The sequence below is a fragment of the Oreochromis aureus genome, linkage group 4, assembly GCF_013358895.1.
Source record: "Oreochromis aureus strain Israel breed Guangdong linkage group 4, ZZ_aureus, whole genome shotgun sequence".
In the NCBI taxonomy this organism is placed as follows: domain Eukaryota; kingdom Metazoa; phylum Chordata; class Actinopteri; order Cichliformes; family Cichlidae; genus Oreochromis; species Oreochromis aureus.
Window position 1 is genome coordinate 14,254,522 of NC_052945.1, and position 26,712 is coordinate 14,281,233.

The 26,712-nt window shown below is 40.9% G+C and overlaps 3 protein-coding genes across 5 annotated transcripts; 2 read left to right on the forward strand and 1 right to left on the reverse strand.

The window, feature by feature from the left end:
• Positions 1 to 1,465: 1,465 nt before the first annotated feature.
• On the reverse strand, positions 1,466 to 8,232 carry LOC116325214 (G-protein coupled receptor family C group 5 member C-like). 3 transcript variants are annotated; one of them, XM_039611472.1, is made up of 4 exons: positions 8,177 to 8,232; positions 3,832 to 4,829; positions 1,913 to 2,016; positions 1,466 to 1,824 (listed from the first exon to the last, which is right to left on the reverse strand). In XM_039611472.1, the coding sequence occupies exons 2-4, from the start codon at positions 4,799 to 4,801 to the stop codon at positions 1,714 to 1,716; spliced, it is 1,185 nt and encodes a 394-aa protein (XP_039467406.1). In that variant the 5' UTR covers positions 4,802 to 4,829; positions 8,177 to 8,232; the 3' UTR covers positions 1,466 to 1,713. The 3 variants fall into 3 exon arrangements, with proteins under 3 accessions (XP_039467406.1, XP_039467405.1, XP_031601904.1); XM_039611471.1 differs by lacking the exon at positions 8,177 to 8,232 and adding an exon at positions 6,175 to 6,223; XM_031746044.2 differs by lacking the exon at positions 8,177 to 8,232 and adding an exon at positions 5,822 to 6,142.
• A 2,404-nt stretch (positions 8,233 to 10,636) lies between these two features.
• Positions 10,637 to 15,017, forward strand: btbd17b (BTB (POZ) domain containing 17b). The gene is made up of 3 exons (XM_031746045.2): positions 10,637 to 11,057; positions 12,372 to 12,657; positions 12,957 to 15,017. Exons 1-3 carry the CDS (start codon positions 10,970 to 10,972, stop codon positions 14,029 to 14,031), a joined length of 1,449 nt encoding a protein of 482 aa, XP_031601905.1. The 5' UTR covers positions 10,637 to 10,969; the 3' UTR covers positions 14,032 to 15,017.
• A 151-nt stretch (positions 15,018 to 15,168) lies between these two features.
• Positions 15,169 to 26,106, forward strand: LOC116325201 (dual specificity mitogen-activated protein kinase kinase 6). Its single transcript, XM_031746028.2, has 12 exons — positions 15,169 to 15,502; positions 19,029 to 19,098; positions 19,230 to 19,278; positions 19,372 to 19,485; positions 20,509 to 20,628; positions 20,708 to 20,824; positions 21,951 to 22,002; positions 22,098 to 22,225; positions 22,469 to 22,546; positions 24,423 to 24,562; positions 24,793 to 24,838; positions 25,131 to 26,106. Exons 1-12 carry the CDS (start codon positions 15,484 to 15,486, stop codon positions 25,206 to 25,208), a joined length of 1,011 nt encoding a protein of 336 aa, XP_031601888.1. The 5' UTR covers positions 15,169 to 15,483; the 3' UTR covers positions 25,209 to 26,106.
• The last annotated feature ends 606 nt before the right edge of the window (positions 26,107 to 26,712 follow it).

The following is a 26,712-nucleotide window of genomic DNA, read 5'->3' on the forward strand; positions in this document are numbered from 1 at the left end:
CTGATGGTTGTCACAGTGACACGGAAATGTATTAAGTGTGGACAGCTGCTGGTGATTGGGTGCACCGACTCCCATGAGCTGAGTGCATTCACCATTGGTCATATTCCACCTGTGTGCAAGACAGCTGGGCTTTACAGCTGTTTTTCATTTAGGATGTTAAGATGTTGCTTTTTTTTTTTTACCTTCTTCTTCTAGTTGAATTTACTGACCCGGAATTACGTGATATACAAAGTTTTGTTTAAAAAAAAAAAAAGCTTCAATCAAGTTAGTGTATTTATATAGTCAAATATTTCTTGTGCAAAGTGACACATTGTAAGTTCTCTGTATTAAATGTTTTACCAACAATCCAAAGGTCCACTGGGAAGCATGATGTGTTGTCCATTAATCTAAGCTAACCAGACTTGAGCAGTTTCATTGGAAATATTCTGCTCTGTTTATGTCCACATGCAGTGTTTCATTTTGGATATCGTGCAACGCTTGTTTTTTCCCCCCTTTTTTCAGCCAGATCAAGAGGGTGATACTGGAGGTTATTACAGAGGAAAACCTCATTTGCTTATGTGTTCTGTTGTTCAGTGCTGCCTGATTTCCTGTTAGTGAGCAATTTATCTTCCGATCAAGTACTCATGGCTGCTGACAGTACAGGATGGGAAAGAGTAATTGGGAGAGAGAAATTTAAGCCTGCTGCTAGGCAGCCACTGCTGACTGAAGCTTTTAAAGATGTGTGAGCGTGCGTGAGCGAAATAAATTATATGTAAATAATTGTGGTTTTCCATGTAGAGAAGACAGACTATCTCTTGTGAGTCAGAGCAGTTGTAGATGATAATACTCACAGCAATACTTACGAAATATTAATCTGTTACCACAGTGATTGATGGTTGGATTCAGCAGCATTACAACAACATCAGCTTGACTATCACAGCTGTCTCCCTTGCGGGAACTAAAAACTCAGACATCACAGAGCCAAACCCTGGTTGCCATGCTAGGTGCCAGGTCAGGCTTATTAAGCAAACATATGTAAATATTTGAAGCAGTAAACTTAGCAATCCTGCTGACATGATGACACTTCCTCTTTTACCATCCTGTACCTCTCGTTGTTAGTTGATTCTTTCTGTAATCCAAAACACCAGAGAATATAACTGAAATTTGTAGGGCTGACAAGTTAGAATTTGCACCTTTACATTTATTTCATTCATGGCTAAAAGCCAAATTTTTGCATATGATTACACCATTATAGTTACACAAATTTACAACTAAGTATGTTATACTGTGGTGATCATGAACAAATTGTAACACATCTGTGTTAGAATTTGTTTTATATATATATATATATATATATATATATATATATATATATATATATATATATATATATATATATATATATATATATATATATATATATATATATATATATATATATAGATAGATATATATATATACATATATATATATATCTTTCCTCAAAGCCCAGTATGGTTTGCATCATTATTATAATGTGTGGTTTTGATGTACACAGAGCAAGCATTGCATAAGCATTAATGGAAACTAAGCAGTCATATACAGAATATTACTAGACATTCACTCTGTTATTGCTTAAGAGAAAAGGAGATATAAAACATCTGATCCTTGGAGCTCTGAGATGGAAAAGCTCAGTGTAGATTAACTTCATAGCTGTTATCACCACATGTTTGGGTAGCAGTACAGGCTGCTAACTTATGATAGTCCTGAAGATGTTAAGGAATCCACTGAACAAGATCCGGAGCTGCAGCTCCCCATATTCAAAGGGGCAGGTATGGTTCGAAGTATCATTGACTCTTGGTCTTTCTGTGAAAATACATATATGGATTATTTTCACATGCGATGTCATGAAGAAGGGATATTTTGTGGTTAAAAATAGGACAAACACACTCACCCTTGTCAGACCTTTGGCAATCAAGGCTATTTCAGTGGGCTGGTATAAACAACTTCGTGCCTGACCATTGTAAGCCCCATATGGAGACGCTGGATTTGTGGATTCTGGCATAAAAAAGGTCATTTTACAGTCCATTACTTGACATATTTTGTTGTCTGTGTACAATCTATTGTACTATTATAATCTATTGTACTTTTTCACTCCTTTTCAGTCCAGTCCTTGTACCTGACCATTTTCACAAGATTTCTTTTAAATCATAAAAGAGGCACCTGAAGGATTAACCAGTGTTGTTTTTACACTTAGCACCTTGCTTTCATTTTTTAAGGTTTTAAAAAACATATTTTGTTCAAATTTCTTTAATTTAGCCTACAAAAATAAACAAATTGATACCCAAAGTGCTTTTAGCCAGACGTTTTACATAACTCGACAAGATATAAGCATATATGTGTAAAGAAATTTGCTATATGAAAACTGACATTTCATGGATAGAAAAACACTGAATGGGACATTATATATTTCAGTAATATTGAGGTCTGGGCCTCAACATTAATAATGGATTGGATTTCATATAGCGCTTTTCAAGGCACCCAAAGCGCTTTACAATGCCACTATTCATTCACTCTCACATTCACACACTGGTGGAGGCAAGCTACTGTTGTAGCTTGGGGCAGACTGACAGAGGCGAGGCTGCCATATCGCGCCATCGGCCCCTCTGGCCAACACCAGTAGGCGGTAGGGTAAAGTGTCTTGCCCAAGGACACAACGACCAGGACAGAGAGCCCGGGGATTGAACCAGCGACCTTCTGGTTGCAGATACGCTTCCCAACCCCCCTGAGCCACGGTCGCCCCCCCGGTTGCAGTTTGGGTTTGGGTCTGAGTTTCTTAAAAGAGAATAAAACAACAGCCAGCCAACTGTTGACAGAAAACACTGTCCCAGACTGAGGCAAAAGTAAATCCAGTCAGACTTCAAGAAGTATGGAGAAGTATTCCTGAAGACTGCTTAAAGAAATGACAACAAAGTTTGCCTGAGAGAGCCTTTGTTGAAGAATAAAGATGGTGATGCAAAACATTCTCCTTCAAACTCATTAGAACTGTGCTACTTTGGCTAACATACTGTCTTGGCATGTATGTTTGTACAATCATATGGGGTGGCTCAAGACTTAAGCAGGGTTAAACATGAAAAAGTATTATTAAACCATTATTAACAACTGAAATGGCACACTTTAATACATCTGCTATTTGAAATTGTACAGTGAGAAGAATCCATATATTCAGTATTACTTGGGAAAATTAGGCACCACACACACCCTAGATATTTCCTACCATTGAAGCAGCCTGTAGTATGCGCCACTTACTTTAAATGATAACAGTATAATGTATCCTGTATTGGTATTGGTTGATACCAGTTGGAGTCCAACAGTTAAACCTGATCATTTATTTCAATATTTACTGTTTTGACAACGTAAGGCTTGCGAGCAACAGACTTCATATTGCAATGCAGTCATTGTTATGTCCAAGTAAGTTACTGATCTAGTTCATATAATAATATCAGCAAAGGGCGCAATCTTCGCAACAGCAATATGTTTTCTGCTGATAAGGTGGGTTGTGGATAAATAGGAAAGTGGTATAAAAAATCAGTCATTTTCAAAATTACAAAACAGTAAACTGGAGAAGGTATAGTGCAGCCAGTGTGGGTCTTCATTTGCTACATTGATGTATTATGTAATTTACCACACATGTGCTTGTTATCAGTTTGGAATAATCCAAATATGTGTCTCAATAAAATTTAGAAATTAATTCCTGTTTATTACTTAATTAATACTTAAGTATATTAATTATAATGATTCAGTACCCACCTAAAGGGTGTTACACTGCTGAACTGTGAAGTTAATGGCTGACCATAATGTGTTATGCTGTACCTGGCTCATCCATAGAAAAGGCTTTATTTTCTATGTAGACATGCTGCTGGGTAGGCTGTGGCTCCTTCAGGATGTTGTCGTAAACCAGGCTTCTAGCAGGATAGACTTCCTCTCCATCGGGTTGTTCCTTGTTTGGGTCCTCCTGGGTCAATAAACAGACTTCTGGAATTGCATAGAAGAAGAGGAACACCCAGGCATTTGACACCACGGCTATAGCCAGAGTCGGATCATCCCAGCTGGGATTACCAACTGCTTGGTTCCCATGGATGTACATGACAATCCAAGCTATCCAAAGAGCCAAAGTGAGGACTCCTGTGACCAGAATAAAGGCTCCATCTCGGCGCCAGTGCTTTTGCTTGTGTGTTAGTGAGGGCACAGACGTTAGCACCACAGCTGCTATCAGAACCATTACATATATAAGGGCCATCACAAAGTCCCGGCTGACAATGCTGCAGGCCAGGTCAGGAACACTGAGATCTCTGAGTGGGCTCCTGGCCACAGTAATGACAAGCCACTCGGTGTTGATGATCACTTCGACAAGCCAGAGAGCCAGGGCTCCCAGCCATAACATCCAGCTCCTGGGCCCCCGGCCTCCCCTTTGCAGCAGGACAAGCCACAGCCCATGCATCACCAGGCAGGCCAGACAGCCTGTGAAGAGTACTCCAAACAGGTACCTCCGCGCAGCACAGGTAGTAGAATACTGCTCCACAATAAAGGCAAAACTAAGTCCAAACAGACCCAGTGTGAAAACTAAAATGCTGGCCTGCAGGCCCACCATACCCTTTCTCTTCTTGTCTGTCACAAACGGTAAGCTAGCCATGAGAATGACAAACAAGATAAAGGCAGTCAACACACCAACAGCAGCAACAGCTTCCACTACGATGCCCCATACTGCTGTCAGGTCACACAGATTATAATATATGGAGCTCACATCACCACCACATCCTTTTGGAGCACTAGTTGGGCCCATCGCTTCACTGCAGATTTTCGTTTAAATGCTGCAATCAAAAAAAAGAAACAAAAATAATCTGATTACTTCAACATACATGTTAATATTGTAGTTACAGATTTCATTAATAAAATCCCTGATTATTAAAAAACAAACTATTGGTTTAAATCACAAGTAATATTACTGCAATAGTTCAGTGTTGCTCACACAGTAATATTACTGTGTGAGCAAGTTAAATGGTGCCATGCACATACAGCTGTGCCATTCCACTGGAGTTTCAATATGAAAATGATCTCATTTCTCTTTTATGGAGTTTTAATGTGCCATACTAATTACTGTAAATTAAAATATTCATTCAGGTCTCTAAAGAATCCTGGAATTATGTACTGCATCCCCTGGCTGTAATTACAAAACTGAGTCATTCTACACAGAGCTTTAGTCACCGCTCAATCTATAACCTCCTAAGACCAGCTAATTAGGAAAAGCATAATTTCAGCATTTTACCATGAGACCTAATGAGTATTTCCACACAGTATCCCTGCTCCAGTATGCACACAGGTGTCATATGTAAGGTAATAATAGGTAATCATATGTATTTTAATAGCAGAATGTATACTTGTAGGTGTACATTTTTAAACCAGTTAGTATTGAACGGCAACTTAATTATTGTTTATTCTTTTCTTCTGACTGTAACTGTAATTTAATAATTAAAGGGCACGACATTCAAAAATGAATATGTTTTTTATGCGAACTTTCTGACTGTGAAGATTTCAGATAAAGGTGCCTGTGTGGGATGAGAACATCGTCCTGCTGCTTCTTCAATAATTATATTAGACCCAGTGAGTTAGCTTAGTGGTCAACTAACCCCCCAAAAAACAGGACATGCTGTTTAAAAGACAACAAGTTGTTTATGATCATTTATATAACAGAATCAGAGAGAGTTAAGGGGGGATAGAGTTATGATGTTATAAAAAACAAATAAAGGACAGAGTAAACGAAGGTTTAATCAGGAATCTTTGCGTAATAACAAGAATCCCTTACCAGGATGGCAATGAGAGTTGCTCCACTAGCCTCTCCAACAGGTAACAGGTAGATTTAGTCCGATAAAGATTACTGACCTCCGAAAAGAAACTTGCCTTGCACGAACGAGTTAATTTTTTATTGGTGGTAGTAGTTCTTTTCTATTTTTACAACACCTCTTGATGATTCGACCAATAATTTCTGTGCGTCAGGTGTTGACTTTTGTTTTTTTGTTTTTCGGGCGGGATCAGAAACAGACCTCCATCGGCCACTCCTCTTTTATTCAGGCATAATGACCTCACAGGTAGTCCCAACGAAGTAGTTGCTTCTTTTAGTTATTATTAATATTCTGTAAATGTTCTCTAACGACTCACCTCAAACCACTCTGCTCCTTCTGCAGCCTCTGTGGTATCTACAGCTTTGCATATTCTTTGAGATTAGCACCCGGCCTACTTATTTATTTCAGGCAGCTTACATCCAAACAAAGGGAGCACTCATGTATGCAACGTGGTATGACCCATGCAAACACGCCGATCATCGATGACTTTAACAGGTTTTGTAATTAGGTCAATTTTGAGATTAGCCTTGAAATACTCAGCTCCTGCGCATACAGCAGCATTTACAGTTGCCCGTTTTGCGCTCCTATTGTGGAATATAATGACTCACATTCGTATTTCGGTTCCAACGATTAAGTCCAATACTGCATATCAAATTTCTGAAATATAGCATTATTGCTGCCCAAATATCAGGGCTACTTTAGAGCAGTTACAGTTACAGGAGGGACTGTATGGTAAGCAGAGCCACCTGGTGGCATCAAGGCTGGCCTGAGTCCTGTGTTTTTCAAACAAATTGGATTACACAACAAAACAGATCTTTCTATTGATCCGTTGTACAGTAGGACATGCCAGTTAAAAACCACAAGATAAATAAGCACATTAGTGAAGGAATTGATTTTAAGCTTTTAGACTGTCAGTTTTTCAAAAAACTCTGCTTTCCTTTATCTTCCATCAGTAACTTTTCCCCCCATTCCTGAAAGCTATACAGTGGTGTTTTATGCCATAGTCTGTGTTTTCAACTATTAAGTAGTTGCAGATCAGACAATTTATAAGACATAAAAATGATTTCGGGTGGAGGGGGTTCAACGTGTTTATAATGTTGTGTTTCTGTTTGCACTCTTTTTTAAAAGCAGTCTCTTTCTCCTTTAATTTTAATAAACTAAAAAAAAGTTTTAAAAAGTAATAAAGTTTTTTTTTTTTAATTCAATGCAACATAAGTGCCTCCTCACTGGCTTCACTGGCAAGTAACTAAACTAAGTAGGACTTAATCAGCTGCAATAGTCAAAGCAGGAGAAACTTGAAGAGTGCAATCAATGCTCACAGTTATTGGGTGACAGCAGAGGTGTGAGGATACAGTTGCTCCAAGACAATAAGTACAGTAACAGACTGAACTAAATTAAATAATAAAATATATTTCAAAGTTAAATATAAGAAATAGCTCTAATATATACAAATAGCTCCATTAGAAATATCCAGAATATTATCAAGATTAAATATATATGATTGACATTTTACTCTAAACTGAAAACTATAAAACTTTGCAACTATTGTACTGTGTTCTGTGCATTAGATGGAGGAGTTGTACAGGGATGAGTGATGTCCTGTGTTGTGTAGTGTTGCATTTGAGTAATCTCAGCCTCTCACTGAACCTGCTCTTTTGACTGGCAAGCATGTCATGGAGTGGATGGGAGGTATTGTCATGCATCGCCCTCATCTTGGACAACATCCGCCTTTCCGACATCACCTTAAGGGAGTCCAGCTCTATCCCCACAACATTACTGGCCATGCAGATCCGATTTATTGAGTCAACCTGTCACCTCATAGAAAATCATGACAGATGTTAAAAGACCTGAAAATAGAGATGAGTCTGGCTGTTCCTGTAGAGTGCACTGGCGCTTTAACCCGGTCTAGTTTATTATCTATGTGTACTCTGAGGTATTTATAGCCCTCCACACTGTCCACATCGACCCCCTGGATTGAAACAGGGGTCACAGGTTTCCCGGTCCTCCTAAAGTCCGAAATCAATTTTTTGGTATTGTCACGTTGAAGCGCAGATGATTTTGCTCGCACCACATAACAAAAAGGAGTCCACCACAGCCCGGTACTCCATCACATCACCCTCACTAATGCATCCAACCACCACAGAGTCATCAGAAAACTTCTAAAGATGGCAGGTCTCTATGGTAGCTGAAGTCTCAACAATCCAGGACACAAGAGAGGCATTTACTTGCATCGCTGTCAGCTGATCACCCAGGAGGGTTGGCCTGATAATACTGAATGTACTGGAAAAATCGAAAGACATGATCCTCACAGTACTCACCGGCTCATCCAGATGGGCATAGACACGATTGAGCAGGTAGATGATGGTGTCCTCAGTTCCGAGGTGGGGTTGGTAAGTGAACTGAAGCAGATCCTGATGAGGCCCGACAATAGGTGGGAGCTGTTTAAGGATTAGTCTTTCCAGGGTCTTCAGGACATGGGAAGATAGTGCCACAGGTCTGCAATCCTGGGTTCCACTGAGACGTGGCATCTTTGGTACAGGAACGGGAGATGATGTCTTCCACAGCAATCGGACCCTCTGTAGACTCAGACTCATCATGAACAGTTTATAAAAGACTGCACAGGCCTTGAGGACAGGGGCACTCACCCCATCTGGTCCAGCAGACTTGCCTGAGTGGGGTCATCTCATTTGTCTCTGAATTTGTCTCTCTCTGCTTAGACGTAATTCATATTCTTGCTCAGAAATAGTCGACTTTTGTGCATTAAAGCATAGAAAAGTTTTCTGCATTTACATTCATTTAACATTTTTTCTGAGAAAAGCCATGACTGTCTTGTTTGAAACCCTGGCTAACTGATGTTTTCCCTCCCTGTTTAGAACAAGGGTAAGGTCATCCAGGGCACCTTCATAAAGCCAGCTCTGGCATCCAGCCTGTACTTAACTTATTGTTTATACTGCGTGATGGAGCCCCCCATGGTGCATCGATCTCTCAATGGATCTTGTCCCCAGGGGTGCTCTCACAAATCCAGCAGTTTGTCAATCCATCCTTTTGCATTTTGGGCCGCTCAGATTCTTAATAGGAGGTTAAATCGAAGGAGAAAGCAATGTGACCTCAATGAAGGACATGCACTTTTCAGAGCTTTAGCCCTACTTTACTGTAGCTGAATTCTGCTTGCATATAACAAGTTCCTGAACTGGTAAACCAAGCGAAACCCAATTAATACATAAACATATTCATAATATTTACATTTATATTATGTCAGAGAAATGACTAAAGGATACTAAAGGGACCAGAGAAAAGAAGAAGAAGCTATATATATCAATTCAGTGCAACAAAACAGGCTGAGTAGTTGACACAAGTCTCATTATTTGGATCCACAGACTCCTGAGTGTGATGTCTATATCTTCTGTCTAAAGCTAAAACAGACTGAGATGATGAGATGCTACCATATATAATCCTGTACCCTGTCTGTATTGTCTTGTCCAGTTTGTTGCAGCAGACCTCATTAGGACACCTCAGCTGCACCGCTCTCCTTTGAGAACATGTCAGGTTATTCATAGAAGTGGCTCAGGTTTGGGTCTCACAGGACATCTCTTCTCCTACATTTTTATTGCAGCCTGGCAGCCCTCATCACTTCACCACAACCCAGTTCCCTCTGAAATGGCCGCTCTCCTCGTCTTTCCCAAAGTAGGTAGATGGGCATAATTTTTAAAAACACTCATCACACTGTTGTATTTTACTGAAATATCGCAACTAATGATCTTGCAATGATCAAAAAATACCCAATCTATATATATTCATATATATATATATATATATATATATATATATATATATATATATATATATATATAAGAATAGTTTAGCAGAGATCTCAGTATTGAAAGACCCATCACTGACAAGCAGTTCAGTACTAGCTGAGTGTTAAATAAAGGTTAATTTAGATGGGAATGCAAACGTCTCTTTGAACCCTGAGGACATGATCTAAGGAATTATGTATTGTTGTCATGGTTGCTATCTTACATCAAAACCTACTGAATATTGGTGTACCCCACCTACTCCATGTTTTTCTAGGTTGTGTAATTCTCTACTGTCACGTGGTTAGCTCACTTTTGAATCATTATAGCATTTAATATTGATTTTTATAGATGGGAGGTTAGTATGTTCCCTGCAAGCAGCGGACCATTACCTCCATATCTAGCTGGAATTTATACTGGATACTCTCAATAAGTGCACCACACTTTGTGGTGCATTGAGTGCACCTGAAAATGAAGAAAAGGGAAAAGTTTTACAAGTACTTAATGATGCACTGGGAAATCTCATAAAAGCTTATTTTACATCCCCGTTGACGAAGAGCAGAAATTCTAAGGCACATGCAAAAAAAGTCCTGATTGGCACTTGAGTTTGATAGACAAAGCTTGCCTCAAATTGATGCGCAGACCCAGGACCAATGAAATTATCCCCATATTAGTATGATTAACATGCCATCAGAGAAATAAGTGCACTCAGCTGAAAAATGGTCTAATAAATGGATTACGAAATTTGATTAACTGCAGTTGGTCACACACATTAGAAACTCAATTACTTTTGACAGATAGTCTCAATGCAACCTGCGGTAATTAACTGATAAATTACATGGCTCTGATTATACTGAACTTAGGTACCATAAAACAAAATTTTCAGCCCAGAGATCTGCTGCAGTTTAAGTGCCATTAAAATGTGAAACTGTGTTGTTATTGATTCTTAATAGTGGCTAACCCCCACTGACTTTTAAACTAAAAAACATTAAGCTGAGTCCTTGGCTGGCCCGGTGTTGCAGATCAATGCCATGTAACATCCAAAAGGGAGAAATTCAAAATCAAAGCTGTCGCTATAGCAACGCCCCTGCCAGATTCCACCAATCAATGGAGTCCGTGGGGTTGTGAGATGCGCCGGGGAAAGGCCAGCGTCCTACATAAAGAGTCCAGGACAGGGAGCCGGGCATCACACAGGGCAACACACCTTTCTGCACACACATACGACAAAGGCAAAGCAGTGAGAAGAAGAAGGGTCAGAAGGAACGGAAGAGTGGAGAAAAGGACAAAGGAAGAGAAGGAGGGAATAACTAAGAAGATATGGTACGCTCATGTGAACAAGAGATTCCTGCCTGGGTCTGTGTGGGCACCCTGCTACTCTTGATCCACTCTGTCACAGTTAGCGGAGGTAAGATAACAAATTAAAATCAGTAGTTAGAATTTTGCTACTAAAGAGTCTTCTTGCCTTTACATCTTTTTTCACATCCTACACTGAAAGGGAAGCTGTATTGTTCTATTTCAGTCCAGCTCCCCCCATACAGTCATGGGTAGTAGGGCACAGCATGAATATGTGGCTCGTGCCCAGCCTCAGGGCAATGAAGGGGTATTTATCTGTTCCACTCATCCTGTCCTCATCTGTTTGTCTCCCGGGTGCAGCGAAGGACAGGCAAGTCCATTTGCCACTAGGCTTTGCGCCAGCACACTAATACAGCAGAGTACAAGTGCTGAGAGGGAAAGCTCCCCTACTCCTTAAAAGAAGAGCCGATTGTGACAAAAGTTATTGAAGGCCACATTATGCTGCTGTTAGATTTGTGTACACAGAATGATTTAATCCTTATTTATTAATGTGTATAAACCAATTAATGTTGATAGCTTTTTTTCAAGCTTTAGTAGAAGATGCACTACTTTTTAAGTTGCCTACTTTTAACTGAATTTCACATTTCTTATTCTTTTTCTAAAGAAATTCTGGGGAAAAAGAAATGTAACACTCATTGTGGGTCTTGGGATTTATATTTTTCAATTGATCACACCATGCCAGGATCATTTGTCAATACACACTCCCATATACTCCACTCTGCTCAGCTGGATCACAGTGCTGGCTGGCTAATTGGAAAAAGGTTACTTTGAAGTGGGAGCTCTTGATTGCAGTGGAGAAATAAAGACTGCGATGCATCCCGGGAAGCCAAGTGTGCTCCCCCTTGTGTCTCATTAAACCCCCAGTTAACAGGCCAAGAAGGCTGCTGATGGCTGTGGCAGAGCAGAATGGAAACAGCGACTTCTCATGCTGAGTCTTTCATGTATGATTCTCCAGTATGTGCCACTTGTATTTATGCTCAAGAGGACCCATAGAAGAAGCCATCTGCAATGGGGCTGCAAACTCAGGATTCTTTTTGGTGCACCTGGTATCTGATGTTGTCTGAGTCAGCCACCTGGCTTGTTGCTCTCGCTCCCTGTTAATTGAGAAGAGAGGAAAAGAAGGATGTGCAAGTCTGCTTTTTCTCCTGGCACATTTTGCCAGTTGTGGTTTAGTCGAAAGAGGAGTGCTATTCCAGTTCTAGATGTGTTGAATATGATTTAACTTGTAAGAAAAAAGATAGAGAAAGAATAAGTCTGTAATCAGAGGTGAATAATGCATTTTCTTTAAGAAAAAAAAAAAAAAGCTCAAGTGATTGTTGAGTTTCTGACAAGTGGAAACCATCTTGCACTATTTTTTTCCCCACAGCTGCCCTGAAGCATGATGTGGCATTGGATAGTGGAGCCACAGTGCTAAATCATACCATGAATTTAGTGCATCGTATGGAGACCCTGCTGGCCCTGGGAAACGGCAGTGATGTCACTCTCCGCATGGAGACCATCAACACGGACGAAGTGAAGGTGATTCAGGCTCACAGCCTGGTTCTTACGCTGCAGAGTGATGTGTTTGAGGAGCTGCTTCTCAGCCGCAACAGCAGCTCTGTGGTTCTGAGGGAGACGCCTGACTGTGCAGCCGTCTTTGAGAAGTTTGTCAGGTGAGTAGGACTGTCAGATGCCACGATTTATTGAGACTGATTTGTTACTGGGTCACATCGGAGATGACTAAAAAGATACACAAGTTTCCCATTTTCCCTTTCTTTTCAGATAAGTAAAATGCTCCATCTCCATCTCTATTCTAAAATTACACTTGCTCTTTGAGGCTTGCAGTCTAAAATCAGAGAGTGTGGGCTTTTTTCAGTGACTCAGATGCGTGCAGAAAAAAGATTCAAAATATAGTATGCCCCACAGAAATGTTCCTTTCTTTTAACAATGCTTTCAAAAAATCTCTTTGCAGGTATCTGTACTGTGGTGATATTTCTCTGCGGCTAGATCAGGCTATTTCTCTGCATAAGTTGGCCAGCAAGTACCATGTGTGGGGCTTGCAGCAGGGTTTGACCCAATATATGACTCAACATCTCTCCAGTGATTCACCCACTGGCCACGTGGTTGGTTGGTACAGCTATGCACTACAAATTGGGGACATAACCCTGCGGGACAGCTGTCTGCAGTACCTGTCCTGGAACCTGTCTTCTGTGCTGCAGAGCAGAGAATGGGGCTCCATCAGTGAAGACCTTCTCCTCTCCTTGCTCCAGCGTTCTGACCTCATTCTGCAGAGTGAGCTGGAACTCTACGAGGCACTGGAGGGATGGATTAACCAGAACCAGCCTGTTCGTATGACAGTGGAGAGTGCCCTGAGGGCCGTTCGATATGGCATGATCCCCCCTCAGCATCTCTTCCGTCTTCAGAAACATTCCCCCCTCATGGTGAAGTATTATGAGTCAATCCGTGATCTCCTCTATCTAGCTTTCCAATTTCACTCAGCCTCGCCTATCCAGCTTGCCAAGTACTTTGATGTCAACTGCAGTATTTTCACTCCCCGTAACTACCTGTCCTCTGCCTGGGGATCACCTTGGATCATAAACAACCCCACCCGTGACGACCGGAGTTTCAGCTTCCAGACCCAGCTTGGACCCAGTGGCCATGACTCCAGTAAGAGAGTGACATGGAACGCCCTATTCTCACCTCGTTGGCTCCCGCTCAGTGCCAGGTCAACCTATACTGAACTGGGCGCTATGCAGCCTACCCGCACTGAGGGAGGTCGACCTCGCATCATTGTAACACCAGCCACTTCAAGCCCTGACTTTGCCGGCGTGAGTTTCCAGAAGACGGTGATTGTGACGACAAAGCAGCAGGGAAAAGTGGTGGTCAAGCATGTCTATAACTTCCACCAAAGCACAGAGGAAGCTGGGGATTTTCTTCTGGATGCTGATCTGCAGCGGCGTGCATCCGAATACCTGATTGACAGCTCCCTCTATCTGCACATTGTAATAAAGCCTCTCTACCATACCCTTCTAGTTGCCAGGAAGTAAAAACAGGAATTCACTGAGGCCTCATCATCGGTGATCCACCCACACGATCACATGCACATATTCCAAAGTACACTCATATCACAGTACATGTGTATGTGTCAGATCTGCGACAACTCCACTGTTGATTAGTTTGTGCATTTTCCTGTCTTCCAACTATTAAGAAAAGGATTTGTCTCATAAAATAAAGGACTCAAAATAACGGCTCATAAACAGTTCAGCAGTGATTATCACAGTATTGATGATTGATGGTTTTTCGTGTTTTCATCCACACTGAGAAAAAATATTACTGTACTGTATTTATGTGTTTTTGTGTGGCAGTTTTCCCCTTAAATGTATTCAATCTATGTGATCTAGTAAGAGAAGCAAGGCTGACATGGTTAGAACATGTACAGAGGAGTGATAGTGGCTATATCAGGGTGTTGAATATGGAGCTAGCAGATAGGAGGAAAAGAGAAAACCACAGAGAAGATTTCTGGAAGGACATGCAGAGGGTTGGTGTGGTAGAGGAGGATGCTGCGGACAAGGTGAGATGGAGGTGGATGATCTGCCGTGGTGAGCCCTAAAGGGAGCAGCTAAAAGAAAGAAAATAAGATCTCAGTGTTTTTTTGCATAGGCCAGTAGACGTTTTCCTTTAAAATAAAATTTTATTGATCTTACTTTTATGCATTTTCTCATCCAGTACTCTGTATAGAAACATTTACATGACACCAAATTCCTGTGATATACCCCTGTTTGGATCTTGCATGCCAAACAGTGGAAACTGAAGTGAAATCCCCTTATGAGTGTTACTTAGAATAATGTAGTTGACTTGCAAGACTGTAGAGACTTTAGGATAATTCTAGCCATTTGAGTTTTTTTCTTCTTCTTCTTTTTATTGTTACACTTGAATGTTGTCTAGCTTTTAAAGAAAGTCCCTGTGTGAGTTTCCTGGAACATACAAAAAAATCTGTATGAGAAAACACAATTACAAAAAAATTGTATGTGGTGACTAGTAAGGATTTACAAAATAAACTTTGATAAACTAAAATTAACGTCAGCTTTTCTTGTGTTTGTTTTGGAGAGGGGGGTGCAAGCTTAGATTACCGGGAAATTGCCTGGAAACTACAGTCCTCGTGATGCTTTGCGCGCGGCCGGATGTACGTCATCGGAACCTTCAGCTGTCAGACTTTGGCCACCCTGCAGGTTTTGTTAGCAAACTAACGCGAACTCTGCGACTTTATTTAAAGTTGTGCATTCGTCTGCTAACCGATTTTGGAGCGTAAAAGCTGGCGTTTGAAGCGCAAAGCTTGCACGAAGACGAGGCGACTCGTTTTTAATCGCTGCTAGCTCTTGCAACACAAACCAGCGATATACTGAGCGGGTGTAAGAGTAGATGCAGGGAGGGAGGGAGTAAAAAAAAAAAAAGGCAAAAGTCTTTGTGCTTCCCTTCCCCCTCATCAAAGCGAAGGGGAAATGTCTCTGTCCAAAGGAGGTAAGTGTCTTTGTTTTGTTCTCTTTAAACAAATAAAAAATAATTAGGTAAATAAATAGCCGTGCATTTATTGGAAACGGCGACGGGCAGTTTGTGGGGAAGTATTTTAGCTAGCTTTGTATAGCAAATGTAACCTTACCAGGTGGAGAGCTGCATGTATGAAAAGAGGGAAAAGAAGCTAGCCAGCATGTCTCTTCTTCAGCTTCCTATCGTTATACCCACTCCTGACATCCTGGTATCTCATGGTAGCGTATTCATCACTAACATACTGAAGGCGCTTCCACTTTATACTTTATGTGATTTGTATTATGGCTAAAAGAATACCACCGCGTCGCTTCGTTTAACTTCCCGTGTTGTGGTTAGCTAACAGCATTTTCTTTACGACAATAAAAGGACTTTTGCCAAACTTGCCCCTCAGCTGGAAATCACAACGCTGCGCTTACCTCCCGTGTTTCTGTAAAGTAGAGCACACTGGGATTACAGGTGTTTGTATTTTTAGTACCCCCCTCCTCTCTCCTGACTAATGAATCATCGATTTTTCGTCTCCTTTTGTTTTGGTCAGTCTGTTAGTGCAAAAAGTATTTTTAGCCTCGCGTCCGTGAAAATGCCTTTTGGGTTTTTTTGTGCGTGGTTTTTCCCCCTCACTGTGGAAATTCTATTATTTTTAAAGCAGGCGGCGAGGCCAAGCAGCCAGGACCAGTATCACACACAGCTAAAAAAAAAAAAAAAAAAAAAAACACACCTTGGAAAAAAAAAAATCAAGAGGTTCTTCCTCTGCGTCACACAATGCGTGATGATGATGATGATCATGCTGATGATGTCAATTTACATTTCAAGTTGACCGCTTGTGCTATTACACAATCGTGTTAGCGTTACCAAGGCTGGGAGTGCTCGGTGTTTTTGAGACGGCTGGGTGCTGTTCAGACAGTCTCAGCCTATGGCCTACCATAGCATGTTTTGACTTGCAGCACCGATACCTAATGCAGTCTGTTGACAGTTCATTTGCTGCAAACAGATAGCTGCTACACAGGTTCTGTGCTCTTATTACTGCGTGCAAAGCGGGTTGTGGATGGATTTTTTTTCCTTTCTTTTGGCCACTACAAGGAGGAGTTGTACTTTCCCCAGTCAGTGGTGGTGTGGGCTAAGTGGCCTGCATGGCATTGTGGAGGCATGTTTGAAGATTGGGTTCTATCTAACACACTGATAGGGTTGTGTAGAAGATGATCTGCGCATGAGTCATCATTGTCTTTATATGGACCCACTCTAAGGCTGGAACTTCCTGATGGTGACTCGCTGCACAGCTATTGGCACTTTGATCCCATGCACAATCCAGAAATTCTTGTTCACTTTATGTATAGCATTGCTGTTCTCTGGGTATTTTCCACTGAACATCATTGGATTTCTAAGAATTCAATATGCTGTCTGTAGTGGTTGACCTGAATAAACATCTTCCTGTCTATGAAAAAAAAATAATGCAGAATACGTCTAATATTTGCTTATAAAGCAAGTCTTTAGTGCAGACACTGGCATGGTTCCTTTTATCGTTTACTTCTGAAAAAGGCATAAATTTCTGAGTAAGCACTAGGATTTTTTCCTCCCTAGAAACCCTCTCTACTCAGAGCATTTCTGAGAAAATGTCTGTTTCCATATTTATTTATTTTTATTCCACGTGCAGCTTGATATACTCTGACTGTGTTTCATGTCATGGCACTATTGTGTCCTCTGAGGCTCAGTTTGCAACAGGGACAACAAGCGAGCCAACTGAAATGACCTCATATTTCCCAAAGGGTCCTGACAGTTTTTGAGTGTTTAAGCGGATGTGTCCCGTCTGACTGGCTGTGACTCATATCCCACTGCCCAACGGTTGCTACAGGGTCACTCCACACACCACATGCTGTGTCCCCAAACAGGACGACTACCTGACAGGAGATCATATTTCAAAGCCACTGAAACGTCACTGCGCATAACTCCCACATAACTCAAACTACAGCATGCACATATATCTTATTGCTTAGGTAGTTTTTCATTCGCTGCAGGAAGTCATTGTTAAATGCATTTGAAAACTTAAAATCAGCTTTGGTATTTGAGATGTTTCAGTAATGCACCACCATGTTGCCCTAATTTTGTTGCATGGGGACAAGCTTGTCTTATTTGTCAGGTCATCAGAAGACTGTGAGTGCTCATGCTTTATCCCACGCAGAGGAAATGCAAAATCTATTTTTGACCGAGCATGTGTGAGTAAATCACACTCAATCTCTCCCTACCACATGAGACTACTGTAGTCTGTCCAGACACTGCAGGCTTATTTTAGGGTTGCAGCACAAAATGGATGTGTCTAGGTTTCATTGGTTGGCTATAGAAATCTAAAATCTTTGTAGAAAGTTCACTTCCCTTCCAGCTTGAGCTACCAAAGGAGGGGTTTACCCAAACATACTTCCTCCACACTGGAGTGGTGTGACTCACTCAGTGAAAGCAAATAACAACGACAGCTAAAAAAAATCAAAGTTTTTGCCAATTGTTGCTAGTTTTCCTTTTTAAAACTGAAGGTGACTTACTTGCACATTGAACTAGTTTCTCTGAACTATGGTTAGAACAATTACATCACATCCTAGTGGGCGAAACTGTGGCCTCGCAGTCCCAGCACATGCAGATAAAAGTCAACAAGGTCTTCTGTTTCTCCTCTCAAGCCTGGAACAAGAGCGAGCATGCTCGACACAAGTGTCAAGAGGAGTCGAAAGCTATTTTCCCCCCTTGTTGTTCCTCGCAAGCTCGGTAGCTGTGTCATTCTGGCAGAGACTCGCAGCCTCTTGTGGGAAGTCTCAGAGGCTGCTGGTAAACTGTGTTTATGAATGGGTGGCTGTCAGGGAATTAGCAGAGAACCTCCCACAGCTGCAGAGTTTGGACCATAGTTTGCTCTCCACACAACAAAAAAATGTACAAAGAACTCGAATTTGTTTTTGTAAAAGAAAAAAAAAGAAAGGATTGTACTGGTTAAACACGCAAAACATGCCAGGAAGGAAGGCTTGATTCCACTGCACCCCCTCACACCCCTGCTTCATTTGAGTCATCATACCAGTGCTGATTAGTCATTTAGTCCACCTTCTCTCTGTGGAAGGGCCTTAGCTTTGGGCACACCTAATCTCCAGTTAGATAACAGGTCATTTGCTATACTTTGCGTAAGTGGAAGGCTACAGCAAAGTGATTGACTTTTAAAGTGCTCTTTAGTATGAGAACAGAAAAGGAATAAAAAATCATATCAATAAGCAAATGTGGATTAATAAAAGCAGGCAATGTAGTTGAAACTAAGTATTCTGAACCTCAATTGTCATCTTTTCTTGTGCAAAGGATGGCAGCTTTACACTCAGTGCCAAATAGCCTTTTAAGTTTTGCAAGAAAGGATGAATAATTGCACCACTGAAAGGCCTGCTAATTATACAGTTTGTGGTTTCTACTGCATACAGCTTTATTGATCACCACGTACTGAGATGGCAATGCTTAATTCATTTTTTTATGTTTTTGCTTTAAGGGAAGAAGAAAAGCCCTGGGCTGAAGCTGGCCAAAGAAGTTTTTGCAACACCACCACCAGCAGCAACAGCGTAAGGCTGTTTTTTAATACTGAGACTCAAAGTTGGCTCAAATAGATTTATCAATCTATATATAATCTGTCAGTTACATTACAACTGAGCATAGAATTGCTGTTGCTTATTTACTTCCTGTTTCCGTGCAGGCCCCCTCGAGATCTTGACTCTAAAGCTTGTGTCACAATTGGAGATCAGGTAAAGCTGTCTCTGTCTTCCTCAGAAACATGCACTGCTGTTTTTCCTAAGCTAAATACATGCAATATCACAACTTTTCCCTTCTTGGTCTAGAACTTTGTGGTGAAGGCAGATGACTTGGAGCAGATTGAAGAGCTGGGGAGGGGAGCATATGGTGTGGTGGACAAGATGAAACATGTGCCCAGCGGTGTTATCATGGCTGTCAAGGTAGGCTGCAAAGCTACTACTCTGGGTACCTGATTTATCATCTCTGTAAATGCACTGTGCTTTTAAAATGGTAATATAAGTGATAGATGTATCCGGTATATGACCTCAGCTTGTAAACACTTGGAGCCTTCCAACTCAATGACTCAATGTTTGAGGGGCGATGTAGATATAAGGAGCGCCATGGACAGTTTGATTAAGCTATACCAGCCCTAGTTCATGCATTTATTACAGATTTCTCCCATATTGGCTTCCCTTCATTGGCTCCCTGCTAAATCTAGAATTGAATTTAAAATGCTTCTCCTCAATTTTAAGGTCTTGAATAATCAGGCCGTGTCATATCTTAAAGACCTCATAGTATCATATTACCCCAACAGAGCACTTTGCTTTGAGACTGCAGGCTTACTTTTCTAAAAGTAGAATGGGAGGCAGAGCCTTCAGCTATCTGGCCCCTCTCCTATGGATCCAGCTCCCAGTTTGGATTCGGGAGATGGACACGCTCTCTATTTTAAGGTTGGAATTAAAACTTTCCTTTTTGATAAAGCTTATAATTAGATCTTGATCAAGTGATCCTTAACCACTCCTTACGTATGCTGGTATAGAGTCAGCCTGCTGCAGGATTTCATGTGATGCACTGAGCACTTCTTCTCCACTTACCTGTGGTTATGCACCACTGCAGCATGCCATTACAGTTTTGCCTTCTGTCTCTCTTAGTTTGTTTTGTCCCATCTCTTTCCCCTCATCCTTCAACCAGTCACAGCCAATGGCTACCCCTCCCTGTGCCTGGTTCTTCTGAAGGTTTTATCCTGTTAAAAGGGAATTTTTCCTTCACACCATTTCAAAGTGCTTGCTTGTAGGGAGTCTTGTTGGATTGTTGGGATTTTCTGTCAGACACTTTTGTCTTTACTTTAATGTAAAGCACCTTTAGGTGACTATTGTGGAGACTTTGCACTGTGTAAATAAAGCTGAATTGAATTGTGTTGAATTAATGATGAAACTGGAAATCTGTGATACTTGTGTTACCAGAGGATCCGTGCCACAGTCAACACTCTGGAGCAGAAGAGGCTGCTGATGGACCTGGACATTTCCATGAGGACCGTGGACTGTTTCTTCACTGTGACTTTCTATGGCGCCCTGTTCAGAGAGGTGAAGCCAGTGTTTAAATGTCATACGTGTATGAGTGCAGTGGCCATGCACTGTGTTTCTCATCTTATTCCTGGTTTAGGGTGATGTTTGGATCTGCATGGAACTGATGGACACATCTTTGGATAAGTTCTATAAGAAAGTTATTGAGAAGGGCAGAACCATTCCCGAGGACATCTTGGGCAAGATCACGGTAGCGGTAAGTCACGTCCTCGATGTTTTAAAATCGCTATCACTAAGATTAGGTGGATGCACATGTGCATGCAAATACTTTAAATGAATAGCTCACTTTCCTTTTCTTTAGAAGAAACGCTTACTTTCTTCTTAAGAGGAAGATAAGTAGAATGACAGTTTGTGGTTTTGGTGGTGAACAGCAGCTGGGCGTAGAGACTTTCTAGAATCTTGCCGTCACATTGAGGTCGCCAGTCAGGCAGAGATACAGTTTGAGATGCTCTGTATGGGTGCTCCGATAAACGTTTGTCAGAAAATTCTCACAAGTACCTCCAGTTCTGCAGACTTTTTACATTTCTGCATGTGTATGGTTTGGAAAAAATCATAACTTTGACGTGTGCAAAACCACAAAAATACAACAGTAAGAAAATGGTTTAAACAGCAAATTTGAATTTGTGTTTTTTGCAGAGGTTAAGTCTCATTTGATGGCCGTGAAGCCTTTTAAAAAAAAATGGAGAGGTTTAAGATTATTAAAGTTTATGCAGAGGACAGGGGTGCATTGAAAATAGATATGATTATGAGGTGGAAATCACTGCGCGGGCTATGCAAGACTTCAGGACGCTTTTAAAAACACTCATGAGAAACTTCGCTGAATTATGAAAACATAAACACAACAAATGTGGCTCTGAACTGTTACATTATTGTCACATTATTGTTTTTAGAACTACACAATTTGATCTCTTTGTTTCCAAAACACACACACTGAACAAACGCTACCTTTAAAAGTTACGCAGCACAGCAGGAGAATGCACAACTTTGAAACTTGTTTTGCATCAAGTTGTAAATGAGCATAACGCAACCTCCTGTTTTTATATTTTCCATATCAGTTATGTTTTATGTTCAAATAAATGTAATATTTGAATCATTTGCAAAGCACTATATTCTTCTGTCCTAGCATAACACTAATATATTTTTTCATCTCTTCTTTTTCTGAAATTTTGTTTCTAAATAACTCGCCAAACTTGACACGAGCAAAGTGAAATAAAATATATTTTACAAATGTGTATAGAAAATGTTCAGTGTAGTCACTGTAATCTAATCGAAAGCTTGCATTTGAGTATTTCTTGAATATTTTTCTGTTATTTACTCTACAGATTGTAAAGGCATTAGAACATCTGCACAGTAACCTGTCAGTGATACACAGAGGTAATCGAAAGATCAAATCACAAATGTACAGATTTTTCTCATTATTTTTTATCTTTTATTTGCTCTCTTACACTTTTAACAATGTTTCTCACCAGATGTAAAGCCCTCCAATGTTTTGATCAATACCTTGGGCCAAGTGAAGATGTGCGACTTTGGCATTAGTGGCCACCTGGTGGATTCGGTAGCTAAAACGATGGATGCAGGCTGCAAGCCCTACATGGCGGTGAGTGAGGACTGTAAGAGCCTCTGCTGCCCTTCAGTCTAAGCTTTCAGACAGCCTCCCTGAAATGTCAGCCCAGAAAACCAGAGCATTATACTTGAAAGTTTTCCTATTTTGGATGCTTCAGAATGTTCTAATTCATGTCTGACTTTGAGATTATTTTTGTAATTTAGTTTATTTAAAAAATAGAAAAGTAATGATCAAATATTTGCACCACTTATCTGTTCCTAATGTTTTCTTTTTCAGCCTGAGCGGATCAACCCTGACCTCAACCAGAAAGGCTACAGTGTCAAGTCGGACATATGGAGCCTCGGTATCACAATGGTGAGCAGAGCTGTACATTGAAATTTGAATCTTTTCTACCTCCACACAAAGAAGTGTTTTCAAAAAGTAGTAAGTCATTACAGAAGTCCTTCAGTACCCCTGCTTTCGTAGCATCCACTGACTTAATGTTTTTACTCGCATGTGGATAAAACCACGTCTAAAGGTTGCAAACCGTCCTTTTTCTATTAGATGATAAACACTTTTATGTGCTCTGCTGCTTCGAGTTTATTTTGGATCCACACCAGTCACACAGATGGTAACCACCACAGTAACAATGTTGGTTCAGTCTTATGTAATCATCTGTCCATTGTCCTGTCAATCAGAGCAGTTAATATATCACAATAATAAAATGATAAACTCGATTTTCTTGACAGAAATCATGAGAACGAATATGCAAACAATGGCAGGCTGCCTCAGGTTGATTTGTGTAACTAACCATTTGGTGAGATACAATGCTACCAGCTAATGCTGAGTCATGGTGACCATTACACTTTTGATAACCGAGCCACACAGATTCCATTTCATTCGGCTGATAATAGTAGTTCATGGTGGTTTCAATTAATATATAACGTGGCTTACAGATTGCTAGAACTTTTATTAGCTCATTTTTACTTTCACTCTTAAGTCTGATTGCTCTGACATGAAGGGTACATTTCAGACTCGCCAGTAAAAACTGGTCTAATTGAAGACGAATGCTGATTAAATTTTTTTAAATCAACTTTTTTTATGCATGAAATCATGTATAATTACATGAAATGCATTTACACTCACTGGCCACTTTATTAGTTACACTTTGATAGCACCAGCTTGGACTCTTTTTGGCTCCAGAGCTGCTTTCATTTTTCAGTAATGTGCTGGGAACATTCCTCTGAGAATTTTGTTCATGTTGACATATTGGCATCACAGTTTTTGCAGATTTGCCGTTGCATCCTTGAAATGAATCTCCCATTCCACCACGTACCAAACATGCCCTGTTGGATTGAGACTTGGTGACTGTGGAGGCCATTTGTCCTGTTCAACCACTAACTTGAAATGGCTTAAGTTTTGTGACATGACAATTTATTCTGCTGGAAGAAGCCATCAGAAGATCATAACAGGATAAAAATAGCCAGCAGTAATACTCTGGTGGTCTGTAGCGTTTTGATGCTGCTCAGTTGATTCAAATGGATCCAAAGTGCAACACTTTCATGATGCTTATGCCAAATTCTGACCCTACCATCTGAATGATGAAGTAGAAATCTTCTGTTGCCCAATTTCGGTGTGTACCCTCAGTTCCCTGTTCTTAGCTGACAGGAGTAACATCCACGATGGTCTTCTGCTGCTGTAGCCCATCTCCTTCAAAGTTTAAAGTGTTGAGATGCTCTTCTGCATATCCTGGTTATAATGAGTGGTTATTTGAGTTTCGCTTGCATTCCTGTCACCTCGAAGCATTCTGCTGTTGCTATCTGTTATCAGCTCCTAAGTCATTTGAACCCAGAGAATTCCTACTCGCTGGGTATTTTTTATTTTTTTTAGATCAGAAGTGTTTTCTTAAATACTCAGACCAGCCTGTCTGGCACCATCAGCCACGTCCTTCCAGTTCTGATGCTTGATTTGAAGTGTTTACGTGCCTGAATGCACCGATTGATGCCGTGTGATCGGCTGATTAGGTATTTGTATTGGTGAGCAATTGAACAGGTGTACCTAATGAAGTGGCCAGTGAGGGTAATAAAATAGCTTCCAGTTGTGCAAAATTCAAATTCTGTAGAAAGAAAGTTTGTAAAACATGCTGAGTTTCTGCAAAAATGAAAGTGAACCAGTACATGTAACATGTAGTCATGAAGTCGAGCTGTAGTGAGTACAGTATTTGTTGAATTGTCCTTTCTTTTCTTCCTAGATTGAGCTGGCCATTTTGAAATTTCCCTACGACTCATGGGGAACTCCTTTCCAGCAGCTCAAACAGGTGGTGGATGAACCTTCTCCACAGTTGCCCGCTGACCGTTTCTCCCCAGACTTTGTAGATTTCATCTCTCAGTGGTGAGTTTCACCTTAGATCATAATCATTACCTTGTGCTTTAAAAAAACAGGAAGTAAACATTGAGATCCAGCAGGGGTCAGTGTTTGCTGCTTGTTTACTGAGGTAGGGGAGAGAGTGTCTGTGTGTAACACGACATGAGATCATGCTCACATATTTTAGTATTTCTTTTGTATAGTTTTTGTATGAACTTACTTTTTTCTCTCACTTTCGTATTTCTCTTGTTTTACAGCTTAAGAAAGAAGCCCAGTGAACGACCGGCATATACAGAATTGATGGTTAGTTGTTTGTAAATATTTTATCACTTTCTCAAAAATTCTAAACACCTGTTATGTAACAAGCAGCTTTGCCGCCATTACCATTCCTGCCATGAAGATCAGTGTCTCATTCTCTTTTTTGTCCACAAGAGGGTAGCCTTGTTCTTTTAACCCAACAAACCTGTTAAATTATGTGCATGTAGCATGTAAATAACAAGAGAGCTGTAAGTAAAATGATTTCCTGTCATTCTGAAACATTATTTATTTTGTATTTATATCTCTCTATTTTTTTTATTTATTTTTTTTGATGCAGAAACATCCATTTTTCACCCTGCATGACTCCAAAGACACAGACGTGGCCAGTTTCGTCAAGGTCATCCTGGATGACTGATGGGGTCACTCCAGGCTCCGCCTCATCGGGGGTAGGCGGGACCTCTCAGCAAACGAACCTATGGCCTACCTTTTTGTGAAAACTCACTGGAATGACAGAGACTCATGCACCCACACACAACAAAGGGGGTGACCCAAAGACTGACAGCAGCCCATCAGCACTGGAGTTGGAGAGGGGTGGTGATATGAACTCGTGCGGTCAACTGGAGAGGTTTTAATTCACTCTTCCCAAGCTTCCTGTGTGAGCAGTTATGCAGTACGACAAAATATGAACTCACCCCAATTTGTTGTTTTTATCTTGTTCAGCCCCCCCCCCCAAAAAAAATCCTTATTTTAACTCTCTCTTCAAAGCAGACAGAGCCAGCCTTTATTTGTTTGTGACACATATTTTATGCATACTTTCAATTATATCTGCAAAACCATCAGTTAATGTGTATGTTGTTCTTGTACTGAAAGCTATATTTGCATATCCGTTTATATCCGTTTCAATACTGTAGCTCATTGAAAAGTGTGAATTTTACCACACCAGGGCCTTACTGGTCAGCTCAGATCAGGTCTGACCTGGTTGCTGCCCACGTGTGATTGGTCAGTGCAGGGGCTCCAGTTGTCGCGGGCCAGGCTGTGTGGGAAGCTCCGGAGCTGAGACAAAACGCAAGAAATGTCAAAGGTCATATTCTGGATAGGTGGAGTCGCACAGATCTGATCCACGCAGTGAGCCTTCCCCACATTGTGTTTTTTGGGTATTACAGAGTTGGCTCCTGTGCTGCCATTGTTACTGCCTGGTGGTGTTCAGGGGTTTGCCTAATCAAGCTCACAGCTTCGTCTTCTATGTGCCATTTTGCAAATCGTTCTCATGACTTACTGCATTAAATAATTTGTGTTCTTTTTTTGCATTTGTTCTTTCCTGTGTTTTGTTTTGTTTTATTCTTTTTTTTTTTTTTTTTTTTTTTCTTTTTTTTTTCCAACCACCCTTTTAACCCCACCCCCTCCTCCTCCCAGTTCCTTCTTATCTTATTGATTCTGGTTGTTTTTGTTTGAGATCTTTTCATGCCTTACACAGGCAGTATGTTAGGGAAATAATTTATGTGTGGAAGATGTAAATATCTTTGTTTTTTTTGTTTTTCTTTTTAAATGTAAGATGACACTGTCCCAACCTGTCCCGGTGTAGATGAATGGTAGAGTGGTTGGATTAGTTAGTTTTAATGCAGTGTGACACGCATGCACACAAAACTCACAGGGCAAGCTCTGACTGGGCCAGGACTGATGTGTTCCACCGCTCAGGTTTCTGCGCTTTCCTATCAGTACTCAAAGATGACCCCCCTTTTTCCCCCTCCCCTCCCTGGTCATCTTCGTGAGTACTGGACCAAGATCCTAATTAAAGTCCATGGCGGGCAGCCATCATTGCTTCTGTCAGACCATGCTATGCAGAGCTCCATGTGCATACAGCAAAAGGCCCTTGTCATGTGGCAGTTTCCCCACTCCCAAGTGTTAAGAGACTGAGATGG

Excerpts from the sequence above, each read along its gene's own strand:
- LOC116325201 (XM_031746028.2), top strand. Across the intron at positions 19,279-19,371 it reads GTGTCACAATTGGAGATCAG|AACTTTGTGGTGAAGGCAGA; the intron begins GTAAAGCTGTCT and ends TTCTTGGTCTAG. Across the intron at positions 24,563-24,792 it reads GTAGATTTCATCTCTCAGTG|CTTAAGAAAGAAGCCCAGTG; the intron begins GTGAGTTTCACC and ends CTTGTTTTACAG.
- btbd17b (XM_031746045.2), top strand. The coding sequence starts at position 10,970 with ATGGTACGCTCATGTGAACAAGAGATTCCTGCCTGGGTCTGTGTGGGC. Across the intron at positions 11,058-12,371 it reads CTCTGTCACAGTTAGCGGAG|CTGCCCTGAAGCATGATGTG; the intron begins GTAAGATAACAA and ends TTTTCCCCACAG. Across the intron at positions 12,658-12,956 it reads GTCTTTGAGAAGTTTGTCAG|GTATCTGTACTGTGGTGATA; the intron begins GTGAGTAGGACT and ends ATCTCTTTGCAG.
- LOC116325214 (XM_039611472.1), bottom strand. The coding sequence starts at position 4,801 with ATGGGCCCAACTAGTGCTCCAAAAGGATGTGGTGGTGATGTGAGCTCC. Across the intron at positions 2,017-3,831 it reads CTTTTCTATGGATGAGCCAG|AATCCACAAATCCAGCGTCT; the intron begins GTACAGCATAAC and ends TTTTTATGCCAG. Across the intron at positions 1,825-1,912 it reads TTGCCAAAGGTCTGACAAGG|AAAGACCAAGAGTCAATGAT; the intron begins GTGAGTGTGTTT and ends GTATTTTCACAG.